The sequence below is a fragment of the Megalopta genalis genome, chromosome 1 (genome assembly GCF_051020955.1).
Source record: "Megalopta genalis isolate 19385.01 chromosome 1, iyMegGena1_principal, whole genome shotgun sequence".
NCBI classification, from domain to species: domain Eukaryota; kingdom Metazoa; phylum Arthropoda; class Insecta; order Hymenoptera; family Halictidae; genus Megalopta; species Megalopta genalis.
The window spans coordinates 23,750,584-23,775,317 of record NC_135013.1 but is presented as its reverse complement, the minus strand read 5'-3'; the positions used below and the strand labels follow the sequence as shown (position 1 = coordinate 23,775,317).

Genomic DNA, 24,734 nt, shown 5'->3' with positions numbered 1-24,734 from the left:
TCGAGGATCGACGATTCGGACGGTTCCGGACGCGACCGGAACGTTGTCGCGCCGATTCGACAACGTTCCACGAGTTTTCGAAGTAGCTCGCGCAACTTTTGATCTTTCGCTTCGATTGCGACGGAAGAAGATGCTGGGCTGCGATTCGCGGCTGTGTTCGTACGCGATAAAAATTGTCGACGAATTTCATTCGCGTTTATCGAACGCGACCAAGAAAATGCGCGGTCTATCGGCAACCCTGTCGAATAAAGACAAAGTTGCGCGAAAAAGAGTCGAGGACAATTTCTGTCCGAACGAGAAAACAATTTCGATAATCGGCGGTTTCGAAAACGTCTCTCCTCTCTCCCCGAAAACGAAGAAGACCTAGCCGTCGGCGCGGTACCGCGGCAATGACGAACGACGGTGTCGTCGCTCCGTCCTGCGTCCTAGACGCGCCACCCTCCGCAGGGCTTCGGATCTTCCTCCCCGCCAAAAAAAATCGTAACGAAAGACTTCTCCGCGGACTGCTCTGGCATAATTCGTGAAAAACTCGGGTCGGTCTACCGAGTCGGTCGAGAGCAGCGAAGGGCGAGAGCGAAACGAAACGAGGGGCGGAGGATGAAAATTGAAGCGGCGAAGGGGCCGAGCACGCGAAATTCCTGGTCGGAGCAGTAAATTCCAGCGTCGCGTCGATATTTTCGGCGTGCGCGACATTCGTCGAACGCGTCCGTCCCTCGGTCGCTCCACCTGCACCCCCTGCGACGAGCACGGCGCGAGCCGCGAGACTGGAAAAAGACGAAACGGGGGAAGGGAGGCTGGTTCGAGTCCGACCGAAAAGCTCGTTTCGTCGCGCGCGTCGCGTCGCGTCGCATCGGGCTGCGTCGAGCCGCGTCGCGCAAAGCCGCGGGAGAGATCGGAATCCGCCGCGTTTCCCCTCGCCGCCCGCTCCTGGAAAACCCGGCGCCCCGCGCCCCGAGCCCTGCGATTCGAGATCCGAGCGCCGGGAGCTCTTTCGCGAAACTGGTTCCGACCGATAATCCGCGCGAGGAAAAGGAAAGCTGCTCGCAGCGATTCGAGGCGGGAACGCCGCTCCGCGCCGCGCCGAGGGTGGTCGAGAGGGCCGAGCTCGCTTACCGTGTCACCCGCGAAGCGGTGGTTCCATCCGTTCGTTCCGTTTCCCCATTCCCCCATTCCCCCATTCCCCCATTGCCCCCCTCCCGCTGCTCGAGCTCGCCTTAATCGAATGCACCCCGCGGTGAGCAGATTTTATTAAAACTACGTAGTACGCTCCCGAGAGGAGATTTAGTTTTCCTCCTTTTAAATCGAGCGCCGCTAGTCGAGAGCCGCGGAGACTCTTTCCCTTCCGCAATTCCTTTTCTTCGTTCGTTTTGCTCTTCTTCTCTTTGTAAACCGAATGCCGGGCGAGACCAGCGCGGCATCGGCAGCAGCAGCCGTTTCGACGAGCCCTCTTCGAGCTCCAATTTTGCCTGCTCCTTGCCGGCTCCTTCCGGTTGGCTATGCGGAATTCGCGCCGAGAGGATCGCGAGGGGAAAGGGCGCTGTAGCGTAACGGCGTCGAAGTTGGCATCGCAACGTAATCGAGGAGCGGGTTCGATGGATCGTTCGATTATCGAGCTGCGGAAATCGAACGAAAGATGCTTTTTCGATCGATTGCGACGCATCGACGTTCGCGCGTTCTTTTAATCTTTCTTCCGATTCAAAATTCGTTTATTCGATGTTCTCACGAAATTATAAACGGACGTATGGAAAACGATTCGCGGGGAGTTTACGCGATCCTAGATAGTCCGAAGTTGAAACTCCGAATCTACCGGGTTATTAAAATAAAGTTTTAGCGGAGATCGAATCGATTAAAAGTTTCCCCCGCGGAAAGATGGACCTCGCAGGACCTGTGGCTCGATGCTTTCGGCCTGTAGGCCGTAGACCGTATACCAGCTCGAAGACGGAGCGGCGATACGAGGATTCCTTTTCGACGAGATTTCTTAATAAATTGCGCGCGAACGGTCGACGATAATCGCGACCGGGGCGGTTGAAGAACGCTCGCTCCGCACCGGAGAACACTCGAGGAAATTGCAGGGTCGTTTCGGCAGCGATCAGATTGCATCTTGATAGAAGAGGATACAAATGGAATCGCGTCGACGAGCGGCTCGACGCTCATCGACGAGCCGCAGACCGCTCGCGTGGATGCGCGATGCGGGATCGTAGGATCGCGGGATCGCGGAGCGCGGGGGCTCGATTGTATCGCGGCGGCATGATTCACCCCGTGGAATTGCGGCAGGGCGCGGCACGAGCACCCTTCTCCCTCGATTAGATCTCCATGGATATATCGCGCGCAGCCCTCGATCCTCGTGTTTCGCGTTTCGCGTTTCGCGTTTCGCGTTTCGCGTTCCCGCGGACGCTTCGCGCGCCGCCGGAATAAATCTCGTCTCGCCCGCATCGGCCCCCGTAACATCTTTCCGTCTCGTTGCTCCAAGTTTTATCTCCTTCGTACGACTCGGCGAGAGAGTTTTCCTTTATAAATACGACGCGCGCCCATCGAGGACAACCCTTTCGATGCAAGGCCCGAGTATTTACGTTGCTTCGCGAGGGACGATACACCCTGGGAAACGGCGAGATCGTCTTCTAAGATTAGCATAACGGGAGACGAGGCACGGGGTTCCGTGGATTCCTACGCGTAGGTGGATGGAGGAGGGCCCGAGACCGTGCGACACAGAACGGGGCGATTCGCGAAAATGCTGCCTAATTGGTCCTGGAACGCCGGCTAAATGCTCGAGTAAGTTCGCGACGGACGATCTAGCCGTTACCGTCCGGGGCAAATTCAACGTTGTCGGCAATCGTTAACCTCGGGTGTTTCCGCGTTTCGATCTTTCGCTCGCTCGCACAGCCACGGGATCCTCCCGATTTCCCGATCTTAGCGGACCTTGCTCTCGGGCGGCCCCGTCCAACGTTTACCCGCGACAAACCGATTCGAGAGTTTCAAGATCCCCGGTACGCGTTCGAATCTCGCTCGTCGAAGCGGTAGGAAGCGCGAGTTCGCTACGTTAGAACCTCTGGAAGGTCCAACGATTCGTGCATTATCGATTTCTCCATAAAACTCGAGCGTACTCCGCCGATATACTCCGTTCTAAGAAACGAACGAGGAAACGAAATTTCTATCGAACACCCGAACACTTTCTAACCACGTATATCTTTCTCCGTTTTTGCTCGTAACACGTGGCCCCCGACCTCGATCCCTCGAGTTCTTCGAGCCGCGTCCACGCGTTTCTAGCATCGCGAATCGGTCGCCGTTTCTCCTCTCCCTTCTCTAGTTCATCGATCGACGCTTCTTTCTTCGAGTTCTTGCCTAAGCACGTTCCGCCCGCATTACACGTGGATCCGCGTCAATTAGTAGACGGAGAGCGATAGAGAGAGCGCGCGCGCGCGAGAGGGAGAGAGCGGGAGAGATGGACGATGGAAGGGAGAGCGAGAGGGACAGCGAGATCGTTTCCGTCTGCGGAGAGCTTACGTTACCATGGCGCTGGAGTGCCTTTGCGCGCAGGGGATAATACCTGCACACCTCGGAAACTACGAGGTACCGTCTCGAAGACGGTGAAATTGTTACTTCCGTTCGCACAGCTTCGATCGTCGCTAAATACCGTTACACGAGTACGGTTATATTCTCTCCAATCGTCTCTCGGCGCGGAAACAAAAATGGGCAATTTGGGAAGAGGAGGGATACGATCGTTCGACCCTCGCGGCTCGTTTTCGTAGTCGTTGGCAATCGGTATCCGTGAAACCGAGTCGCGTGGCTCGAACGATCGCGTCCGGAAAAGGAGAAACGCGTCGCAGCAGATTCGAAGAATCATTCTCCGCAAAGATCACGGTAGAATTCTCGAAAAACTTGAAACGTCTTCGTAAATCTCTCGGACGCGCGGAGCAATTGGAATTTTTCTACGACTCGAGACGAAGGTTGTTCGACGGAGCGGCGTCGACGGTGCGTCGACGATCGAGAACAAAGCGCGCCGCCCTCGGAGCACGCGGAAACGTTCGGCCGTCCGATTAATTCGCAAAGGCCGAGAGTCGGGGCCAGGGACCTCGCGGCGCAAAAGGATTTCGTAACGACGGTGCGACGGAAGCGGTTCCTGTGATCAATTATAGAATGACGCGACGCGACGCGACGGACACGGGATCGCGGCGGGCTCGTTTCGGGCACGTTCGCGGGGACGCGCGTATCTTCGCGGAGCCACTTTTCTTCTCCGATGTGTTTAATGTATGCGCAGTCATTCCTGATTCAGCGGAGCTCCGCGGCGCGGGACGAGTCGTTCCCTCGTGCATCGACGCTCGAGCCGCGCGGTAACGCGGCCACTTTGCAGCCTCCGAACGAGAGCGTGTCCCCTCCCCTCCGCCGCTCCTCCGCTCCCGCTCCTGCTCCCTCTCGGTCTCTCCCAGCCGCGGTCCCTTTTCGATCCGTCTCGTTCCCACCCTCTATCAATTGGACGTGTTGCTGCGGCAACACCAGTGTCAGCAACATTAGCCGCCCCTGCGCAACAGCGGCGCGGCAGCGGCGCAGCAACGAGACCGCCGACGAGATGGAAACGTCGAGCCGGCTAACGAGGATGCCGCTCGCATCGGCACCGGCGCACCGGCGCACCGGCGCACCGTCGAAAACGGTCCGCGCGAGCATCGGCCTCGGCCGGCCGTGTTCCGACGAACGAAAACCGACCGAGCGCGCGTCGATGCCGCCTCGCGAGCCGCGAGGCCACGGCCCGCGAGAATCGATGGCAGAGATCGCGGTACAGCGACCGGATGCCCCTAACTCGTCGACCGGCCCGATCGACCGCGAGCTCGCGGCCCGCCGCGCCGCAGCGTTTAGGGCGATCTCCGTCGCCGTGGAATTAGGATCGATCGAAAACTTTCGATCGCACGGGGCGCTCTCGCTCGCTGGGACGCGCGATTCCTCTTCGAAAATGCGAATTATGGAGATATAATCGAGAACACGCGCCGATCGATTCGTCGTTGAATCAGAAATTTGTACGCGTTTGTACGACGTTGCAACCGCGGACCATTCGACGCGCGTCCGAGAAAGTGGACGTAGGATCGAATAGGTCGGACGAAATAGAACGGTTTCCGGGTCTGGTAGCTGCCGAGTAGGGAAGACCTGCGACATGTCGGGCCAAGCGGAGACCGTCCGACGCGACGCGGCGCGAGTTCTGGAAAGTAGTCGCGGTCGCGAATAGGTCGGACGAAGCAGAAGGGTCTCCGAGTCTGGGAATCCGTTGGACGAAGCTGCCTAGTAGAACAGATCCGCGATACGTCGGAACAGGCAACGACAGCTTCGTACGAATCGAACGTGGTAGCATGTTCTTGTCATAGAGTTGGACGAAGCAAGAAGATCTTTTGAAAGGTCGAAGTGGAAAGGTCCTTGCACCGGTCGGATTGCAAAAGGACATCGGAGACCACGATTCTTCGCAGTTTATATCGTAGACGCGGAACGAGCCGTCGAGGAGAGGAGACCGGCAACGGATCGGACAATGTCTCCGAATCCGTCTCCGGTCTCCGATCTCCGATCTCCGGAAACGCTTTCGACAACGCGCGATTCCGATTCGACGATTCCCTGGCCGAGCGATCGCATCCGCCTCGTCGTCCACCGCGATTTCGAGGTTCTCCGCGTCCTCGGCGGAATCGACGAGCTTTTATTCGAGAAGGTGTATTTCCCGTTCGAAACAGCCGGACGATCGAGAGGCGTTCGAGCCGCGAAGCTCGAGTTCTCGAAGCGAAACTTTCGTGGTACCAGCCGGCTGGCCGTGGTCTGCGCGCACGCGGGACGCCTGTCTCGTTCTCGAGTAATCCCGTCGTAATCCTTTGATTTATGAAGACCCGCGTGTCGCCGGTCCCTCGGCCCCCACGGCCCCACGGCCATCCCGGCCTGAAACGGCGATCGGTCCGTAAGCCGGTGAATCAGCCGGGTAACCTTAATCGATCGGCAATTTTCGTTTCGTCGACCCCGATAGCCGCTTCCGGCGCTTCGGACAAGCTGTCGAGTGAAAGTAGCTGTTTACCGGCGGACCCTCTCGCTGAATCATCTTCTAGGGTATCGTGACGGATTAAAAGTCTCTTCTCGCGTTCGACCGGATCGTCTTTCTTCTGTCCAGACCGAACGGAGCCTCGCCGAGTCGCGACACCGCGACAGACTCGGGAACTTCCGAACGAGAGTCGCGAAGCGAAAGACCCTCTTTTCCGCGTGGTTAACGTTCGATGCCCGCGATTTCTGAGAAGTTTCTTCGGCTGCGCCGTTCGAATCCGTCCTCGAATACGTAGCGCGGAGCGGTGGCTGAGAACCGGCGGAATTCTAAGTGAAACAGGCCCGGCGTTGGTCGGACCGAAGAGAATACCGGGAAGCGTAGAATTTGGAAGCGCGTGCCTGGAAACGTTCGAAGCCGCAGCTATCTTTCAACGATTCCGAGTCTGGAACGAGGATCGAGAAAGTCAACGTCCATCGAGAAAACGAAATTCGAAGTCTCGTCGAGGACGCGACCCTCGTTGCGACTCGATGCACCGAGGCGCGTCGCGTCGGTTAGGGCATTTGGGTCGAGGCTAACCGTGGGCATGCCGGGGATACTCGGCATCCCTTTTGGGACACCCGCGAAGGTCTCCGTTCGGGCCTCGCGATTCGAAATCTATTACGGGTCACGTAATCTTTGACCCGATACATTCTGAGCGAATACGATCGTCGTCGTCGTCTTCGACGCCGTCGCTGGAATCGTTCGTTCGGTTCCCAACTAATATCCGAGTTAGGCGAACCGTCTACTCGAGCAGCGGTGAATTTATACCGGCGACCGTAGATGGGAACAACGGGAGATGGATCGTCGAGAGTAAGTAACAGCGGCGATAAGTCATGGCAGGAGCCGATCGTATCGAACGACCGGGTTCGACGCTGCTACGGTCCGACCGAATCGAACGTTCGATTCGGGAACGATAATTTCTGCGAGCAATTAAATTCTCTCGAATGGAGAGCGGCGCGTCCCGGACGAAAGATATTCGTTCTTTCGGCAATCCTTGGCTATCGGGTTGGTAAACGGTAGATTCCAAGGATTCTCCGGTCCGAAAGAGGATATTCGTTGGCGTTGGTCGCCGGAGCGAGCGAGCGAGCGAGCATTCCTGCTTCCGCGAAAGAAATATTGCTCGCAGCAGCGAGAAGCTAAGCCTGTAACGTATACTATAAAAGCTTTCCATTAAAGGGCGCGAGAGATAAAGAATGAAATTTTCCCTTTGGCTCGGGCCGCTTACACCTCCGGTAAGCGAATACCTCGCCTTGGAATACTCGGAAGGCAACGACGCGATTATTTGGCCGCGATGAATATTCCGGAAATTCTTTCGACCCTTCCGCCGCCGCTTAATTAGCAAATATACGAGACGCGAATAAATGTTTCCGTAATATCGCTCCGTTTTAAAGCCCGCGCTCTCGCGGATTACGCAGTTTCGCGAAAATTCGGATCGAACGAGAATTCCGTTCCTTCCTCGAAACGTTCGCGAGAATCGCGTGAAAATACGACGTTATTTTCCGTTAAAACGGCCCTTCGAAACCCGCGGATCGAACGACGCGACGCCACCGAATTCCACGTTTTCCGAACGCTTTCTTTCGATCCGAAGAATTTTGAAATTCGCGAAGGCGAACCAACCGTTCCGAGCAAACTTTCGAATTTCATCGATACGAGATCAAATTACCGTTGTCCGTTGAAACGACTCTCGAAGCGTTCGTCCGCCGACATATCGATCCGAACGTCTCGATCGCGCGCGGCTAAAATTCTATTCGAAAACGTCGAATCAACGGGTTGGGAATCGGCGACTTCGCGTCGCGTCGACGAGAACGCGCGGAACGAGGAAGGAGAGACGCGGCGTTGATACGATTCGCTGATCAGACTCCTTTTAATCCTTTCGGCTTGCCCGGCGCGGCGCGGCGCGGCGCGGCGCGGCGTTCGGTGCGTCGTTTAAATCGTCTCGTCGGTGTTTCATCGGCCGATAGATATTAATAAGAGCATTCGGTACCGCGGTAGTCGATTGTAAAAATAAAAACAGCGCCGCCGTAACGTCGTCCCCCTCCTCCTTGGCAACGTTCGCGCAATTAAATGGACCGTCCCGCGCGGCGGAGGCCGAGGGGGGCCGAGGGAGAACCGGGGCAGCCTGCCTGGAAAGTACATCGGACGTCGATGGGTTCGATCGCGTTAACCTTTCACGGGCCGGACTTTAAATTTCCTTCTCGGTTACGGCGACCCGACCCGACCCGACCCGACCCGACCCGGCACGGCCCGGCCCGTTTGCCACGTTCTGCCAACGTACCGATTCAACGCCGATGGGACAGCCCGAATAACCGCGCGCTTTTTAATCGCGGGTTCGCCCGCTCGCGAGAGGACGCATTCCCAGGAAAATGTAATTGGAAAATGTGCCGGAGTTTTTGAATGAAAAATGAAAAGTGTTTACCGCATTTGCAGGAGAGAATGGCGAGGTTTAAACGCGTCGAAAGATCAATTCGAAATGGAATCGCGGATGGTCCGTGTACGAGTCGCAAGAAACGGAAAAACGAAAATTTCGATATTTCGTAGAAGTCGGAGCGGAACGTTGCGGGGATTGCTGAAACCGACGATTCGAAGTTATCGGAAGCGTCGCGATACCGCGGCCCGAAGAATATTATTACCGGAGCACCGGTTCAACGTCGGTTTCCCCGCATTATCGCCGATCTCGACGCGAAAAACTGCCCCGGCGAACTTTCCCCCGACCATCGGCCGACTCGAACAACCATGATTTCCACGGAATTAATAGTTATAATGCCGCTAATTAGCCCCTCGTACATGGAAATAACCGTAATTCCGTCTCCGTTGCACAAAATCGATGATTAATCGCAGATTACGGTCGCGACACGAGCCGTCAACCCCCGAGGTCCGGCGAGTCCCGGTGCTGCTCCCGACAGAGGGCTCGAAATCCTCGAGGAACGATCCGCCCCGCCCCCTCGAAACGAAACGGAGCAAAGAAATCCGTCGAGATAAATCGGTAGCGGGAGCGTATCCGGAAGGTGTATCGACTCGCTCGCCGAGTCGACGACGAAAAACATCCCCGCGCGATTTTCTCGCGCGATGGCCGGTCAAAGGGGCGGCAGAAAAAGTAAAAGTCGATTCGATCCGGAGAATCGATACGACTCTTTTCGATCGTTCGCAATTTAATTTGGACTCGTCGCTCTGCGACTCGAGTTTTGGACGAACATAAAATAGGGGTGGCTTCGAAACTTCTTTCCTTTCGATGTTTATTTTTACGCCTCGACGAATATACCGTCCATCGTAATAGAAACAAAGGAATTGCTTCGAAAATCGGTTCGACGACATATATAAATAATTGTAAACCTCCTGCACTCTATAGTTGAGTTTTGTTTATCCTTTCGCCAGCAGAGCAACGTTTCAGTCTTCCATCTTTAATCGAGTTATCGACGCTGCAAGAAGGAAAAGCTGTGCGTTTACTACAAGGGGTTGAAGAGCCGATCCACGAATTCCCGACGAGCAGAAGCGAGCACGTTACTTCGCGACACGAATTTCGGGTTCGGTCCAGTCGGTTCTCGTGCGGCTCGCGACGCGCGACGCTCGTCGCGAGCGGGACAAGCGGTCGGACGACGTCCGAGAATAAGCGTCGAGATTATAAGGTACGCGCGCAAACCGACGTTGGGGGTGGTCGTTGACGGGGCTGGTAGGTTGGTTTCTCGCTCGTACGCAAAGCACGTGGCGCTGGCCGGACAGAGAGGGTCGTAGCTGCCGTTGCAAACGCGGGTGGGACAAAAACGCCATCAAGGATGAGAAAAAGGAGGGACACCTAGCCGAATAAAAGCTCGAACGGAGAGAGACGGAGGAAGAGCAATGATACGGGTGTAAGAAAGAGGGCGGATTTGCAAGCAAAAAGGAAGAAGCCTTGATTGAGGGTGAGAAAGAAGGAAAAAGGGGAAAAAAGAGGCTTGCAACCGAGTCGTCGGTGGGGAAGGGGCTCGAGGGGAGGCAGAGAGAGAGAGAGAGAGAGAGAGAGAGAGACTAGCATGAGCGATGCGCTATCGCAGAGCCCTGCCAGCGAACGCGGCGCGACGCGACGCGAAGCGAAGCGACGCCGGGGTCGGCGCTATCGATTGGCGTCGGCGTTTCCTCGACGTCGCTATTTGCCCGCCGCTGTCTCCTCTCTCTTGCTCTATCTCGCTCTCTCTCTCTCTCTCTCTTCGCTCTCCGTCGCTCGGCCGGCCTCCTCCGCAATCCTCCGTCTCTCTCGGGCGCGCATTCTCACCTCGGTTTCGTTCATCCTGCATCGCCACCCTCGACCACCACTCAACCTCAACCCTCTGTCTCCGTTGTCGGTGCTGCATCTGCTCTTCTCGCTCGTCAACCCCGTAGGACCGTCTCTCTCTCTCTCTCTCTCTCTCTCTCTCGCGAGCAAAGTTCCCTCCCTCCGGTGCTCTCCGTCCCACCAGAAACAGAAACCTCTCGACCACCCTCCGCCGCGCCGGTGGTTCATAGCTCTCTCCGGTCCACCCTCTCGCCCCACCGACCCCTCCCGCGGAGTTCCCTCGACCCCCATCTCTGACTCCGTTCCATCCGACGCGGTAACAGGTGTTGCTCCGGCCCCGAACTCGTACAAAATCGATGGGCAAGAGCCACATCGGCGTCGCGGCAAGGGTTTTCCCCTGGCGATTCACCCTCTTGCTCGGCTTCCTCGTTCCTGCGCTCGTTCCAACCCCTCGCGCGAACCGTCCGAAGAGAGAGCGAGCGAGGGAGAGAGAGGGAGAGAGAGGGTGAGAGAAGGCCGGGGGTGGCGCACGGAGCAACGACGGGAGGGGTGCGAAAGCACGAGCAGAAAGAGGGAGAGAGAGAGAGAGAGAGAGAGAGAGGGAGAGGGAGAGGGAGACAGAGACCGCGTTCGCGAGGGTGGAAGAGGCGTCGCGGAGGGTGAGACGGAGAGAGACCCGTGCAGGCAGCAGTTCGGGGAGGGAAATAGGAAGAGGAGCTGCACGAAGCGAGGAGGAAAGGACGCAGGCGCCCAGGACGCTGGGCGACGCTGGTCGACGACGCTGCATTGCCAGTTGCACCCCAGCCACACCCGGTACGAGCCATGTAGTCGGGCTACCCTCCACCGCGATACACGGCGGACAATTGTTGCTTCTGCGCCCACAGGTGGTACATCTTCGTCTTCGATCTTCGTCCTGGTAGACGTCTCGCGTCCGCTCGTCCAGCTCGTTCGGCTCGTCCAGCTCGCTCGGCTCGTCCGGTCGATCCAGCCGCGAAGCAGCTCCGACTGCCGGTAACCGAGCGATCGTTGCTCGCGTCCCGTCGTTGGCACTCGGTGCTCGGTGCTCGGTGCTCTTCGGTGTTCGGTGCTCTTCGGTGTTCGGTGCTCTTCGGTGTTCGGTGCACGGAGCGGTTGCCGTCGTCGTCTTCGTCGTCGTTGCTACGCGTGTGCGTGCAGTGCGCAAGAGAGAGAGAGAGAGAGAGAGAGATAGAAATAGAGAGAGAGAGAGAGAGAGAGAGAGAGGAGATATATCGCGCGTTCCGCGAGAAGTGGTGCGCGGCCGAGTTCGGATCAATCGGATTAATCCGCGAGGGAACGTCGAGGGAACGCCGAGGAAACGCCGAGGGAACGTCGAGGGAGCCCAGGGACAGGGGGCAAAATAGAAACGCGCGGAGGAGCATCGGCCGAGCCTCGGGCCGTCGTCGGAGGCCGAGGAACAGCCGCACGAGGGCAGGGTTGTAGCCTCCTCGCGCGCCGCGGCACACTACGACCCACCACCGGCGTCCTCCTCGCTCTCCTCGCGCTCCTCGCTCTCCTCGCTCTCCCGGCTCTCCTCGCTCTCCTCGCTCTCCGCGCTCTCCTCGCCGGACCCCCTCCCCTCGCGACGAACCCCGAAAACCAGGGGGGTGCAGGTGCGGCGAACGACGCCGCAAGACGCCCCCGAAGAGGACCCGGAAAAGGGGGAGGGCGTGATACGCGATCGACGAACACGCGTAAGGCGACAGCGCGCACCTACGGATACACAAACATCGCGGACCTGTTGTCCAACTTGTTGCTCGTCCCTGCAAAAGGCACACCCGCGCCCGCCTCGACGACGGAGACCGGCGACTTTTCGAAAAGGAACCGGCCAGCCCCGGCGAACGACGCCGCGGCTTCCGGACCCCGGCGCCGGCTCGCCGAGCACCGATAACGACTCCTGTCGCGGCGGACCCTCCTCTGGGACTCGATGAGACGCTATGCGCGCAGGCACTGGCAGTTTTATCATCGGAACCCGAGCTGCCCGACTCTGAACCCCAGGATGAGGATGAGGACGAGGAGCGAATCTGGACAGGGTCTCTAGGCTTCGACGAGCAGGTTCGACGACGACGACGACGACGACGACGACGACGACTTCGACGACTCGGGCGAAATCGGAGAAATCGGGGAAGCCGGGGATACATCGGCGCGAGGCGCGAAGGTTGGCGCCGATCGGCGCCGGTCGGCGCCGGTGTCCGAGCGAGCGAGACTGATCGCGAGATGAGGAGAAGGACACGCCCGACGATCCCGGTGCCGGAGGACGGCCGCGCTGCTGGAACGAGACGTCGCTCGGACAAACCGGCCGAGTAGAAGCACAGCCTCTCGGAGCGGACGCGCGGGCGTGCAGTTGCGCGGACCCGCGACACCGCGGCGTAGAGACTCGATTCCGTTGCCGAGGACTTTTCGCACTTTTCGCACTTTTCGCAATTTTCGCGTCGAACGGACGAACGCAGGAGCGTGTAAATAGCCGAGCCCGGCGTTTGTACATACGAATATAAATTTCCTAGACGTATACATACCGCGTAGCGTATAGCCGTAGAGTGGGAGCTTTCGAGCGACGCGAACTCGCCCGAGGATGCCGCGAAAAGAGAGGCCGACCGATCCCGAGAGGAACACAGGGCAGTAGCTAGCTTAGGGTCGTCATGACGTAATCTTCCACCCGTGAATACAACGAAAGCAATACTACAAACAAGGTAAACGCGGAAGCTAGAGAACCAAGACGAATAGAGAGGAGACGAATAAAAAGAGGAAGAAGAAGGAGGAGGAGAAGAAGGAGCTGTTCGCTGGATCGACGTCAGCCGCTGATTCGCGAGCCGGACGCTTCGCCGAAAAATATTTTAATACGAACCGTATACACAGCTCTATAGATGTATATACACGCGTGTACATAGGAGTCGATTCCACGTACACCGAGAAAAATAGAAGGAGGGAAAGAGAGAGAAAGGAAGAGCGATATATATAAAGAGAGAGAGAGAGAGAGAGAGTTAGAGGAGGGAGGGAGAGGACACGGGGAGAAGCTGCACAGGGGATAGCATCCGCCTGTTCAGCGATCGTGCAACGACATCTAGAATTAAAATACCGCCGCTCGCGACGCGTCGGCTCGCGTATAACCTACGAGGTCGGGACGAGGACGTTTCCGATTACCCGGAGGACCCGAGAGGAGATCGACGTCGACGTCGATATCGATAGAGGGCCCGCGATTCCTCGTCGGACGCCGCCGACGACGACAGCCGTTTCCGCCGGACGATCTACTACCGCGAGATCGGATCGTTCGAGCCGGCTCGATCGACGGGAGACGAATCGGAGAACGAAGAGAACTCGCCTCGATAAAACTCGAAAGAGGAGGATGCGACGCGCGAACAGGATCGGCTGAGTCGTCGATCGAAGATCGCGAAAGGCGTCGCGGCGTCGCGGCGTCGCGATCCCGGCGGCCTCCGCGGAGAGACCGCCGCGGGACGACATTTTGGCTCGAACGGCCAGTCGAGGAAAAGACGATCGCGGCCCGAAGCTGTCCGCGCCGTCCCCGCCGTATACCCGGTGTCTCGTCGGCGAGCCGTTCTCTCGGATTCCGATCGGTCGCTAGACAGAGGCTCGATCGTCGACGCTCCGGGATCCCTTCGAACCGATGCGCCCGGTGGCTCGCGAACGCCGGCCAACGGGAGAACCGCGCGCGATCGACGACCACCCTAGCCTCTTTCGATTTTCCCGGTGATTCCGAGAGAGAGAGAGAGATCGTTTCGAACCGATCGGCCCGGGACAACGGCCGAAGCAGCAGCCAAGATGCCGCGGTGTTACATGGTGAAGAAGGCCCTGTGCAACAAGTATGTCAGCAGCGTTGCCAGAGGATTCGAGAGCTGGGGTCGCGGCAGGAGCACGCCATCGCCGACCGCCATGCAGATACCGGTCTCGCCCATAGAAGGGACCGTCGCACCCCCTGTTGCTCAAGGTACGAGAATCGGCCGTACCGCCGCTTCGCGTGCTTCGATCGTTGCCACGAGCAGATCGATCCTCGGTTCCGAGGAGACGTCGAGCGGGGAGCTTCCCGATCCTCGATCGTGGCCGCGCGCGCTTCGTCCGTTTACGAGGGAACTCGAGAATGCCGGTTTTCGATCCGGGGATTCGTGAGATTCGATAATTGGGAATCTTTGGGGATGGCTAACAGCGTCTTTGAAGTTCGATGTTCGAAGACGACGCGGTTCGTTTCGTAACTCGCAGACCTCGAGGGAGAGAACGCGTTTTATAATAGACAGCTGGATTCGTTTTATTCTCTCGAATCTGTTATAGTTTTCGTGCTGTAGAAATATCGAAAGATAGCCACGCTTCGCGACGAATGCGCGGAGCCGCGTGTACACGGTCCACGCGTTCTCAAATTTTCATACGGTTTCACGAATCTCTGTTTCGACTTACGACCGCCCGCAACGATTTACAGAAGATCGTGTTCCTTTTACTCGTGCCATCCGATTGGAACGCCATCCGATCCGATTCGAATCGAGGCGATTCGCGATCGTATAAATTTTAACGCGAGCAGCGGCGAGTGAGGTAAATCGTCGATTACGGTCGATCGAGCGTCGATATCGTCGCCCGCAATTAGCAAGGAACGAGATACACCGTCGACGGCGATCGCTTATAAATTTCGACCAACGTCGCGCGGCGCGGCGCGGCGACGTTATTCGATATCGGAGGTTTCTCCGCTTCGATTGCATCCGATTGCGCGTGATTGCGCATACCGTGTATTTCGTATCAACGTACGAAAACGTTCGGTCCCGACGTATCGGCGACGTCGCCGTTTTATCCGTCGATTAAATTCCATCCCTCTCGTGGCTCTTCGAAGCCATCGGGGGCCGGCTGCTTCGAAATATTCCCGCGTCGTCCGTGACGCGACCGCGTGCACGGTTAAGGAGCCGTGCTGCCCTCGTTTTCTTCGGCATTGTTCCACGCCGAATCTGCTACGATCGAAAAAAAGATCGTTCGTGGAACGATCGTCGAAACCTGCGCAAAGGATAGAAACGATCGTGCTTTCGATCGGTCCATATTTTATCGAGCGGAGCATCGGAGTATCGGTCCGACCGCTTAAAAATTTACGCGACCTTTTATCGCGTTGCCGCGTTCGCTGCGTCGCTGCTGCGAAGCTATTCCCAATTAATTGCTTCGGTAGAAGGGAATATTAAACGCGTCGAACGAGCACGTGATTCTTTTTCCCGTTTAGACGGCGCATCGACGACGAAAGAACCGGCGGACCTCGTTTTCGAAACATCGGTTGAAACGTTTCGTGAAAATCCAAGAAGCGACGAATCACGGACGCGCCTTTCGATACCGTAGAAATTACGAAAGATCGTATTCCAAAATTTCGGAAAATTTTGAAAATCTCTCGCGCCGTTGACGAATCAACGTCGAAACCGTACGATTCGTTTCGAACGTTCTCTCGCGATCGCTGCGATCGGTTAAATCTTTCTACGAGAGATCGTTCGACGAACCTCTCTCTCCGTTAGAGCGTGCTGTACGCACCTGTCGGCACGACGCGTGCAACAAGCGTAGCGAATACGCGCAGCGAACGCGTTCTACGATCCGCCGTTGAAACCGCGAATACTCGATGAAACCTCGCGCGCTACGAGCAAATTGCGAAAAATCCGCGACAGCGGGGCAGCGTCGAAACGGACGGCGTTCCCCGACAGCGGGCCGAGCAGTTCCAGCGAATCGGATTCCTCGAAAAGTTGCGATCCGTTCCGCCGGCACCGCGAGGCGCGTATCGACGTATACGCTAGAGACGGCGCCATTCCTCGCACGGAATAATCTAGAATTCTAGAGTAGAGAGAGAGCGTCGAGGTAACCGTGCCGCTTCGTCGCGGTTAGGGGCGAGCGGCCGCGGCCGTCGTCGCGTCGTCGAGAACGCGAAAAGGAGAATGGCAATCGATATTTTGGCTGCGGCTATTACGTCCAATTAATGCGAATGTTGCTGTTCGCTCTAAAGGCCCGCGGTATCGATTCGGCCGGCGCGGGGCGACCGCGGCGGTCGTATATCGCGGCCGCGGGTTTCGTCGTCGACTCGCGTTGCCGCGGCTTCCGTCGCGGCTTCCGTCGCGGTCGAGAAGAACGTCCGTGTACCGACGCGTATCCAATGTCCCCCGAAACACCGAAACGACCCTTCTCGAGTCGCGAGCGTCGAACCGCGCCGCCGACAACTTTTCGCGCCGACGCGACGCGATCCTCGAGACGATAATATCGCCGACTTTACCGTCGCGCCGCGAACACGAGTCGAACGTAAAATGCGATCGTACAGCTTCGAGCGTATCGGCGTTCCTTCTGTTTTCCTCTGGATACCGGGTAATCGATGTTGCCGCGTCCTAGGCGCGCGACGCGTATAAAGAAACGTCGCGCGATGCTGTAGAGTTCGACGAGAACGTTCGAATTTGCTCTAGAGGCTTCGCGAAAGATCGTTGTTTACCCTGCTCGCGCATTCGCCGCTTCGTTTTTTTTTTCCAATTCGAACCGTCTATTTCGTTTATTGCCATCGTTGCGCATTTTGTCGTCGATAATTTCAGCGCCCTGGAAAAGATTTTGGAATCTAGAATGTCTTCTGCGAACGATTGCCCGATCGAAAATAGTCGATCCGAATAAACGCGATTCGCGAGACGATCCTAAGTCGCAACGATAAAATTTCGAGAATCCCGAGCACCGCTGTCGAGAATCGAATTTTTCCCTCCCGGTGTAACGGCGACGCTGGTCGACAACCATCGCGATAAGGGACCCCGGGTTCGTGCCAAAAAACACGTGTACACGGTACACGCGAATCGCGAACTACGCGGCGCGTGGATTTCCCGAGCTCGGGGTTTCGTAGCGTTCGGTCGGCTCCGGAAGACGCGGAAGCGGTCGCGATGCTCGCGAGTCGCGATTCCACGCGGTGCCGTTACATAATTTGCGATAACGCGTCGCTCCTCGTAACGAAAACTGCATTAATTGTCCGGATCGTCGTCGGATGGCGTCGACGAGCGGCGTCTCGCTTCGGCGCGGCGTCCTCGTTTTGTTCGGCTCGGTTTACGGTTCGTGTTCATAATCGAGTGAATGGGAGGAAAGTGTCATGCGAAACTTGCCCCGGAGACGTTAATGGAGCCGCAACGACCGCACTTAAGACTCGTTACAATGCCGGGGCACGCTTCTATCGTCGCGCGGCGCCGAGCCGAGCCGCGCCGCCCCGGCCCCCGCGGAAACCGGGACGCGATCGTACACGAAACTACAGCCAGACTTTGAATTTCATCGCGACCGGAACCACCGCGACTTCCCGGTCGCGTTACGAACGATAATTAAACGGCCCGTTTTTGCGTCGCATCCGAGAAATTCGGGCTAGTTCGCGTGCGCGACGACTCGCCGAATTCCGCCAAGATGGCGGCCGAGCGGAGGACGGTCCGACGAACCGGAGCGAGCGGTCCTTTCTTTTAAACGGCCGTTAGAACTTTGTCGGTTGCAAATCTTTTTTTTAAAATCTGTAAAGTCCGCACGGTTGGTGCGATCGCGGAAACGCAAGACCCGACCGATGGATGGATTATTTTCAGTCGATCGAGCCGCTTCGATCGATCTTGCCGTTCGATAGTTTCTCAACAGCTTTCCCGATGGCACGATCGTTTCTCTCGATAAGAATCGCTTGGGATCGGCCGATTCTATCCCAGATCGTGGACAAAGTTTGAAAAGTAAAAAGAAGACGAGAAACGTTCTTGCACCGACCGGGGGCTCCGCAAAATGGAGACGACGCGGAAGTCGATTCGAATTTTCGGATCGAAGTTTCCAGGGCGGAAGATAGAGACGTCGACGAGAGGGGGTGGGTGGATTAAAATCGCGCGGAAACGCAGATTTCGCATCGAATTTCCGCTTCTCCGGGAAAACGGTTCGACGGCGAAAATGCCGCCGCGAGTTGCTCGAGCGAATCGCGGCGGAAAACGGGCAAAAAGTCGGCCGAAGGGAGGACGGTAATAAGGGAATCGCGGAGTCATTGATAACCGGTTCGCGTTAATCGGGGAGAATTTCCCCAGCGGAGAGATTGCGAGGTTCTGCCGGGATTGGGGGTGGGGTGGGTGGGTGGGGGGGGGGGGGGGGGACACGGAGAAAAACAACGAAGGGAACCGTCGAGAGAACGATTCGAGAAGTCGTGGTACGCGGAAGCTCGCAGTCCGGTCGCCGGGCGTCGGGCGTCGGGCGTCGGGCGGCGTTGAAATGAAACGCGCAGTTTCATAACCGAGTTATCGTGAAATTTTATATCCGCTCGCTCTCCTACACTTTCCTTAGCCATCCACTCATCCCCTTTGACCCCGTTTCCAACATACTTGCCGTCGTAATCCCGTCCCCGAGCAGCCACGAACCACCCTCCTCCCTCTTCCCCGGCCACCCCCGCGGCCGCCCCGCGCCACCGCGCGCCGCAACGTCAGCGAGCTTCGACGCTCTTCCGTTCTGGCACACGCCGACGGCGAGGCTCGTTCCCGTCGAATCTCGATTAAAAAGTCAAATCGCGAAATCGAGTGGCGCGTTCGATCGACTCTGCGACGCGACGCGTCGGCCTGGATCGTTTCCGACCCGCGCGCGTCGCGACGATCGTCCCCTCGAAATCGTCCTCCCGACGAGAAGCGTTGCGATCGCACGGGTCAAAATTTACTCGGATCCTCGGACGACAGGGCCCACGGGGGCCTCCCCCGTCTTTCTCCTCTCGGTCTCGGATTTCTCGCGCACCCTTGCCCCCGATCGTTTCCATTCTTCCTCGTCCTCGATTCCGACTTCTTTCGTTCCCACGCTACCGATCGCGATCGAACGGGAACAGCCGCGCCGCAAAGTTTTTCTATTACAAACGAAATTCCGATCTGCTTCCGCTTCCATCTACCCGGAGTCTAGCCCGTAACCCGGCCCACGGACCCGGAGGCGAGTTTATTATATTTCGCGAGGGTTCTCGGTTTCCTTCGGAGACTGCTCCGCGGAAAGTTTAATTGCTACGCATAAAGTGAACCGGGAAGATCGATACCGCTTCTTCTTTCGAAGGGGAAGTGGAAGTTAATAGCTTCTCTCTCCGTGCCGCACGTCGCACGCCGATTTTCTCGAAAATAGGAAAAGTGTTCGCGGCGTTCGACGTTCGAGCCGTCGTCGGTCGCTCGAAATCGATTACCGTTTGCAAGCGGATCGTCCTAATTTGCCGCCGATTTCTATCTTTCCCTCGGCGAACGATGACTCGAATATTTCGACGCATCGGTCTCGCGTGTCTCAGGGATTTTGGTTATACGCGGAGCAATTTGCTCGAAATTTCAGCTACGTCCCTGCTTCGAAACCCTCGATATCGGTCTTCCGCGAAAACGACGTCGTTCCCGAAACAAACGCGACGAAAGCCCGAGAAAAATGTGCGAGTTGTCGGGAGCTCGTGCCCGATGTTTCCTCCCGTCGAGCCAATCGACCGTTGGAATCGCGAGACGTACGCTCACGTCCCACCTTTTCTTGCAGAATACCTGAACCCGCAGTCGCAGGAGCCGAGCCCGACGGGAACGAAGACGCCCGAGCAGGATGCGTGCCAGAACAGAACGAGCGAGCGCTGCGACCGTAACGATCGCGGCGAGATCGAGAGGATGCCGTCGTCCCCGAGGAGCGTCGCGCAGCCGATTCCGGCGTCCGCGCGAACGGAAGCGACGACCGAGGTCTCTTGGAGCGGCGTCTCTTCGGCGCGGCCCGCGGCGAAGGAGTCGGTCTCGTCGGCCTCGTCGGCGGCGGCGGACGCGAGCTCGGCTCCCTTCGCGACGAGCCTCCCCCCCACTCGCGACGGATCGCCCCGCGGACCGGCGGCGGAGCAGCAACAGCGGTCTCCGGCGAGCGGGGTGCACCGCCCGCCGCCCGGAGAGCCGTCTCCGCCCTCGAGCACCGCCACGCCGTACCACCTGGAGGACGGCGGCCGGTCCCTGGGCCTGGCCGACGCGCGGATAGGGCCCGGCTGCGACGCGATCGCCAGCCACGTGTCCCCGATGTTCAAGGACCGGTCCCCCGCGGAGACGGAGGCCGCCCACGACCTGCTCGAGCTCTCGAGGTCTCTGCCGCCGTTGCCGCCACCCAGCGTCGCCATCGGCCCGCAGAGCGTGATCGAGAGCCCGGCGACCGACATCCAAGAGATGACGGTCTACCAACCGGACCAGCCCATCTACCAGGTGAACACCATCGACCTCGCAGGCTCGGCCGTCTACGCCCACCACCAGCCGCAGCAGCCGTCCACGGCCAGCATCGTCTACGAGCCGAGCGCGACGATAGTCCAGCAGACCGGCAGCGTCTTCATTCCCCTCTCGCCGGTCCAGGAGATCCTCTTGACGTACAGCGCCCCGTCCATCCCCTGCGCCCCTATCGTCGCCCAGCAACCCCTGCAACCGCCTCCGCAGCAGCAGCAGCAGCAGCAGCAACAGCAACAACAACAACAACAACAACAACAACAACAACAACAACAACAACAACATCAGCAACAACCGCAGCAGCAGCATCCGGCGATAGAATCGGCGCCACCGTTGACGCCGCCCACGTCCGAGTGCAGCAGCGACATCGAAAACAACAACCCGAACTCGCAGCCCAGCCAGAAGGACAAGGAGGTGCAGACCGTGATCGAGCAGGCCGAGGCGAAACCTGCGAGCTACACCTACGACACGCTGCTGGTCGCCGACGGCAGGTCCAAGAACAAGAAGACCACCAACGGCCAGAAGACGCCGGAGGCCGAGCCCGTCGAGGCGCCCGAGACTTCCAAGATCGGACGATACGTCTGCTGCGAGTGCGGTACGAGCTTCGAACTTGTCCCGGTTATTCGTAGCATAGGTGGTTCGTCGACGAGACGGTCGCGCGCCGTTTCGGAGACTTTGCCAATTTCTTGCCAACTTTTACCGGAAGAGATAGCTTTCGCCCAGTTCCCTCGGGCGAACTTGCGCCGATCGAGAAGCACACGATCGGCCGAGGGTTGGGTCTGGGTTCGATCGACGACCGAGACTCGATCCGTCCGTTCTAGGCTTTTTTAACCTTGACACGTACAGAGATCTTCTAGAGAACTTCGTATTTGGCGAAAGCTCGTTCTAAAGAATAAATGTCTCGCCGAATCCGAAAGTAGGGGATTCCCGAGGTGATTCGAAGCAACTTTTTCCTTAGCGAAAATGCAATCCGCGGCTTCGTTTACGAGTTATCAACGAAATACAGAGACCGATCAGAGGCGAGATCGTTCGGCGCGAGACGGCCGAGCCAATGAGCGGAACTGGACTCGTGGGCGGGGACGCCGCGCGCCAGCCGAGTTCGCCTCTTATTGGTCAGTGTTTTTCGTTGATAACTCGTAAACGAAGCCTCGGAGAAAATTTTCGCAAAGGAAAAAGTTGCTTCGGACGACCTCGGGAACCTCCCATTTCCGGATTGCGAAACATTTTCGGGACACCCTGTAGTAAAGAGTCGTTTCGGTTCTCAGGCAAGCAGTACGCGACCTCGTCGAACCTGTCGCGGCACAAGCAGACGCACCGCAGCATCGATTCCCAATCGGCGAAGAAGTGCATCCATTGCGGCAAGGCGTATGTCAGCATGCCCGCCCTCGCGATGCACGTGCTGACGCACAAGCTGACGCACAGCTGCGGGGTCTGCGGGAAGATGTTCTCGCGGCCTTGGCTGCTGCAAGGCCACCTGCGAAGTCACACGGGCGAGAAGCCGTACGGGTGCGCCCACTGCGGCAAGGCGTTCGCGGACAGGTCGAATCTGCGGGCCCACATGCAGACCCACTCCGCGGACAAGAACTACGAGTGCCACAAGTGTCACAAGTCGTTCGCGCTCAAGTCGTACCTGAACAAGCACCTGGAGTCCGCCTGCCAGAGGGAGAACGACGACAGCAGCAACGACGTCGACGCGTCCGTTTAAACCGGAGTGCCGTGGGCTGCGGGTCGACGACTCGGTCGCTGACCGACAGGTAAATCCTGTAGATCCCTCTTATCGGCCCGCCGAGAGGAGCTGGAGCTAGAGAATTTTTCGCGATCGAACCGCGAGGTCCGCGAGGTCCGCGAGGTCCGCGAGCCTCCGCTCGGCAACTTCGAGCCCTGCCGAGCGCGGCAGCGGCCGAGAAAGAGGGGGAGAAGACCGTGACGATTTCCAGACTTCGCCCCCTGCCGCAGAAGCAGGGCCGCGTCGGCTAGCTTTTAAGATCGCGGTTGCTTCGATCGTGGAAGCAAAGTTGTCGACCGCCTAATTCGATTCGGGGCGATCGATCGAACTCTCTGTACAAGTATTTCGTTCCGATCAAAATACGTAACTTGGACGGATGCGAATCGGCCGTAGTTAGCGACAACGGGAAAACTTCGAACCGGAGCAATAATCGGGGTACGAACAATTCTGTTTAGCCAGCGACCGGTCGAGCCGAAGAGCGGGTCGTCGGATCCGAGAAGAGCGGAGACGTGTGCGAGTCAACGGCCAGGCGGACGATTTCGCGTACCCGTCGGCCAGCGAGTGGAAAGCGAACGTTTTCGAGCTGCCGGAACCGTGTCGAGGAGAATGGGTCGATTCGAAGCTGAATCGGTCCTGTTGGAACTTCGATTGGAACTCGAACGGCGACGGCACGAGTTCGTCGCCTTTCTCTGCTTCCGCCTCGTTCCTAACTCCCACCCTCCCCCCTTCAACCACCCAAACGCTCCCCCACTCGCCCTCGTCGCTCCATCCTTCGCCGCGCTCCGCCGCTCTCTTCGAAAAAGCTCGCAACAACGATGGCGATTTCCCAAACTATTCCGAGGGGTCGAAGAGCTCGACAGGGTCATCGTCGATGCCACCGCACCGAACAAAACTTCGGCCGTCCTGAGCCAGCAAACGCATTCTTGGTAAGCGATCGATCTACTAGCGATCGACTCTACTCCGGCGATCGTTCGAGCCGCGATCGCTCGCGTTTCGGAGCAACCGAACGGGCCCCTCGGTCGACGGCGCGCGTATTTAGAAAATGCACGGGACCGTCCCCCGATCGTTTTCTATTTCGATCGATTTCAAATCGAACGCGGGCCCGCGTAGATTAAATTTCAATCGAAAAGAAAAACTTGAAAACGAGCAGCTCGAAGTACAACGAATCGAAAAATATATTTAACCCTGATCGCCGGACCAGCAGGGTGCGGCGATTCGTTTCACCCGAAAAAAGAAACGGCGAATATTAGCCCGGGACCTCGAAATTTCGATGCTTCGATAGGCTCGAGTCTCGGGCGGGACGCGTCTCTGGAACGCGAACGCGACGGGGAACGCGCGAGGGCGCAAGAGCATCGGATTCCGATTCCGATTCCGATCCCGATCCCGCTTCCGAGCGAGCGGCGATCGCGAACGGGGGTGGGTTCGCTATCGAGCGATCGGCTCGAATATCGTGGCGCGACGAAAGGAGACAAACGCGAGTTCCTTCGGATCGATCGCGGCCGAGGAGACTCGTCGCTAGCCGACGCCAAGCGTTCCCGATTCGATCGCGAACGGCATTCTTTTCATCCCTCTGCGCCCGACGCCGCGCCGCCCCCGTTCAGTAATCGATAGATGGCCGAAGCGAGCTGTGCCGCTTCGACGGAGAAGGAGAACGAGCGGCGCTCGTAATTAGCGGCACGGGCCACGGACCACGGGAAACGAGTGCCGCGGATCGTACCGCCGAATCGATGCGATGCTATCGAGGAACCATCGGTTAACATCGCCGATAACATTCGTTCGCGGGGAATTTGCGCCGAAGGAGCCAACCGTGGCCGGGATCGGGAACGGAACGGAACCGGGAGCGCGACCGATAGACCCGATTCGGGACCGTCCGAGTCGCGTTCGCGCGGCCGTGGAGAACCAAAGTGGAAACCCGACGTCGATCTTCCGGCATTTCGGCTCGATAATTGCGTCGTCCCTCGCGTACCCGAATTTATAGTTTCTCGGAGCCATAGATGTCCCGAAAATGTCTCTTAATACGGAAACGAGAGGTTCCCGAGGTCGTTCGAAGCAACTTTTTCCTTTGCGAACATTTTCTCCGAGGCTTCGTTTACGAGTTATCGACGAAAAACACTGACCAATGAGAGGCGAGCTCTGCTGGCGCAAGACGGCCCAGCCAACGAGTGCACGGAGCCCGGTTCCGCTCATTGGCTCGGCCGTCCCGCGCCAAATGATCACGCCACTGATTGGTCACTGTTTTTCGTTAATAACTCGTAAACGAAGCCGCGGATTGCAGTTTCGCTAAGGGAAAAGTTGCTTCGAATCACCTCAGGAATCCCCTACTTTCGGATTCGGCGAGACATTTTTGGGACACCCTGTACAGTAATGTCTCCCTTACCGACGCTCAGATTGTCCATTAAAATGGACAATTTGGGAAGAGGAGATACGATTATTCGAGCCTCGTTTTTATAATTGTGGACAATTTATAACTATAAAAATAAACCGCGAGGCTCGAATAATCGTATCTCCTGTTCCCAAATTGTCCATTTTTGTGCG

General features: G+C 57.8%; 1 protein-coding gene across 1 annotated transcript in view; it reads left to right on the top strand.

Annotated features, from left to right (window-relative positions):
• Nucleotides 1-11,971: 11,971 nt before the first annotated feature.
• The window catches only part of LOC117221471 (uncharacterized), a 25,081-nt gene continuing 12,318 nt past the window's right edge, over nt 11,972-24,734 (top strand). Inside the window, exons 1-4 of the mRNA XM_076523319.1 lie at nt 11,972-14,244; nt 19,767-21,068; nt 21,739-22,227; nt 22,655-23,125. Coding sequence (XP_076379434.1) covers nt 14,079-14,244; nt 19,767-21,068; nt 21,739-22,178 — 1,908 coding nt within the window. The 5' untranslated portion in view covers nt 11,972-14,078 and the 3' untranslated portion in view covers nt 22,179-22,227; nt 22,655-23,125. The remainder of the gene's footprint in view (nt 14,245-19,766; nt 21,069-21,738; nt 22,228-22,654; nt 23,126-24,734) is intronic.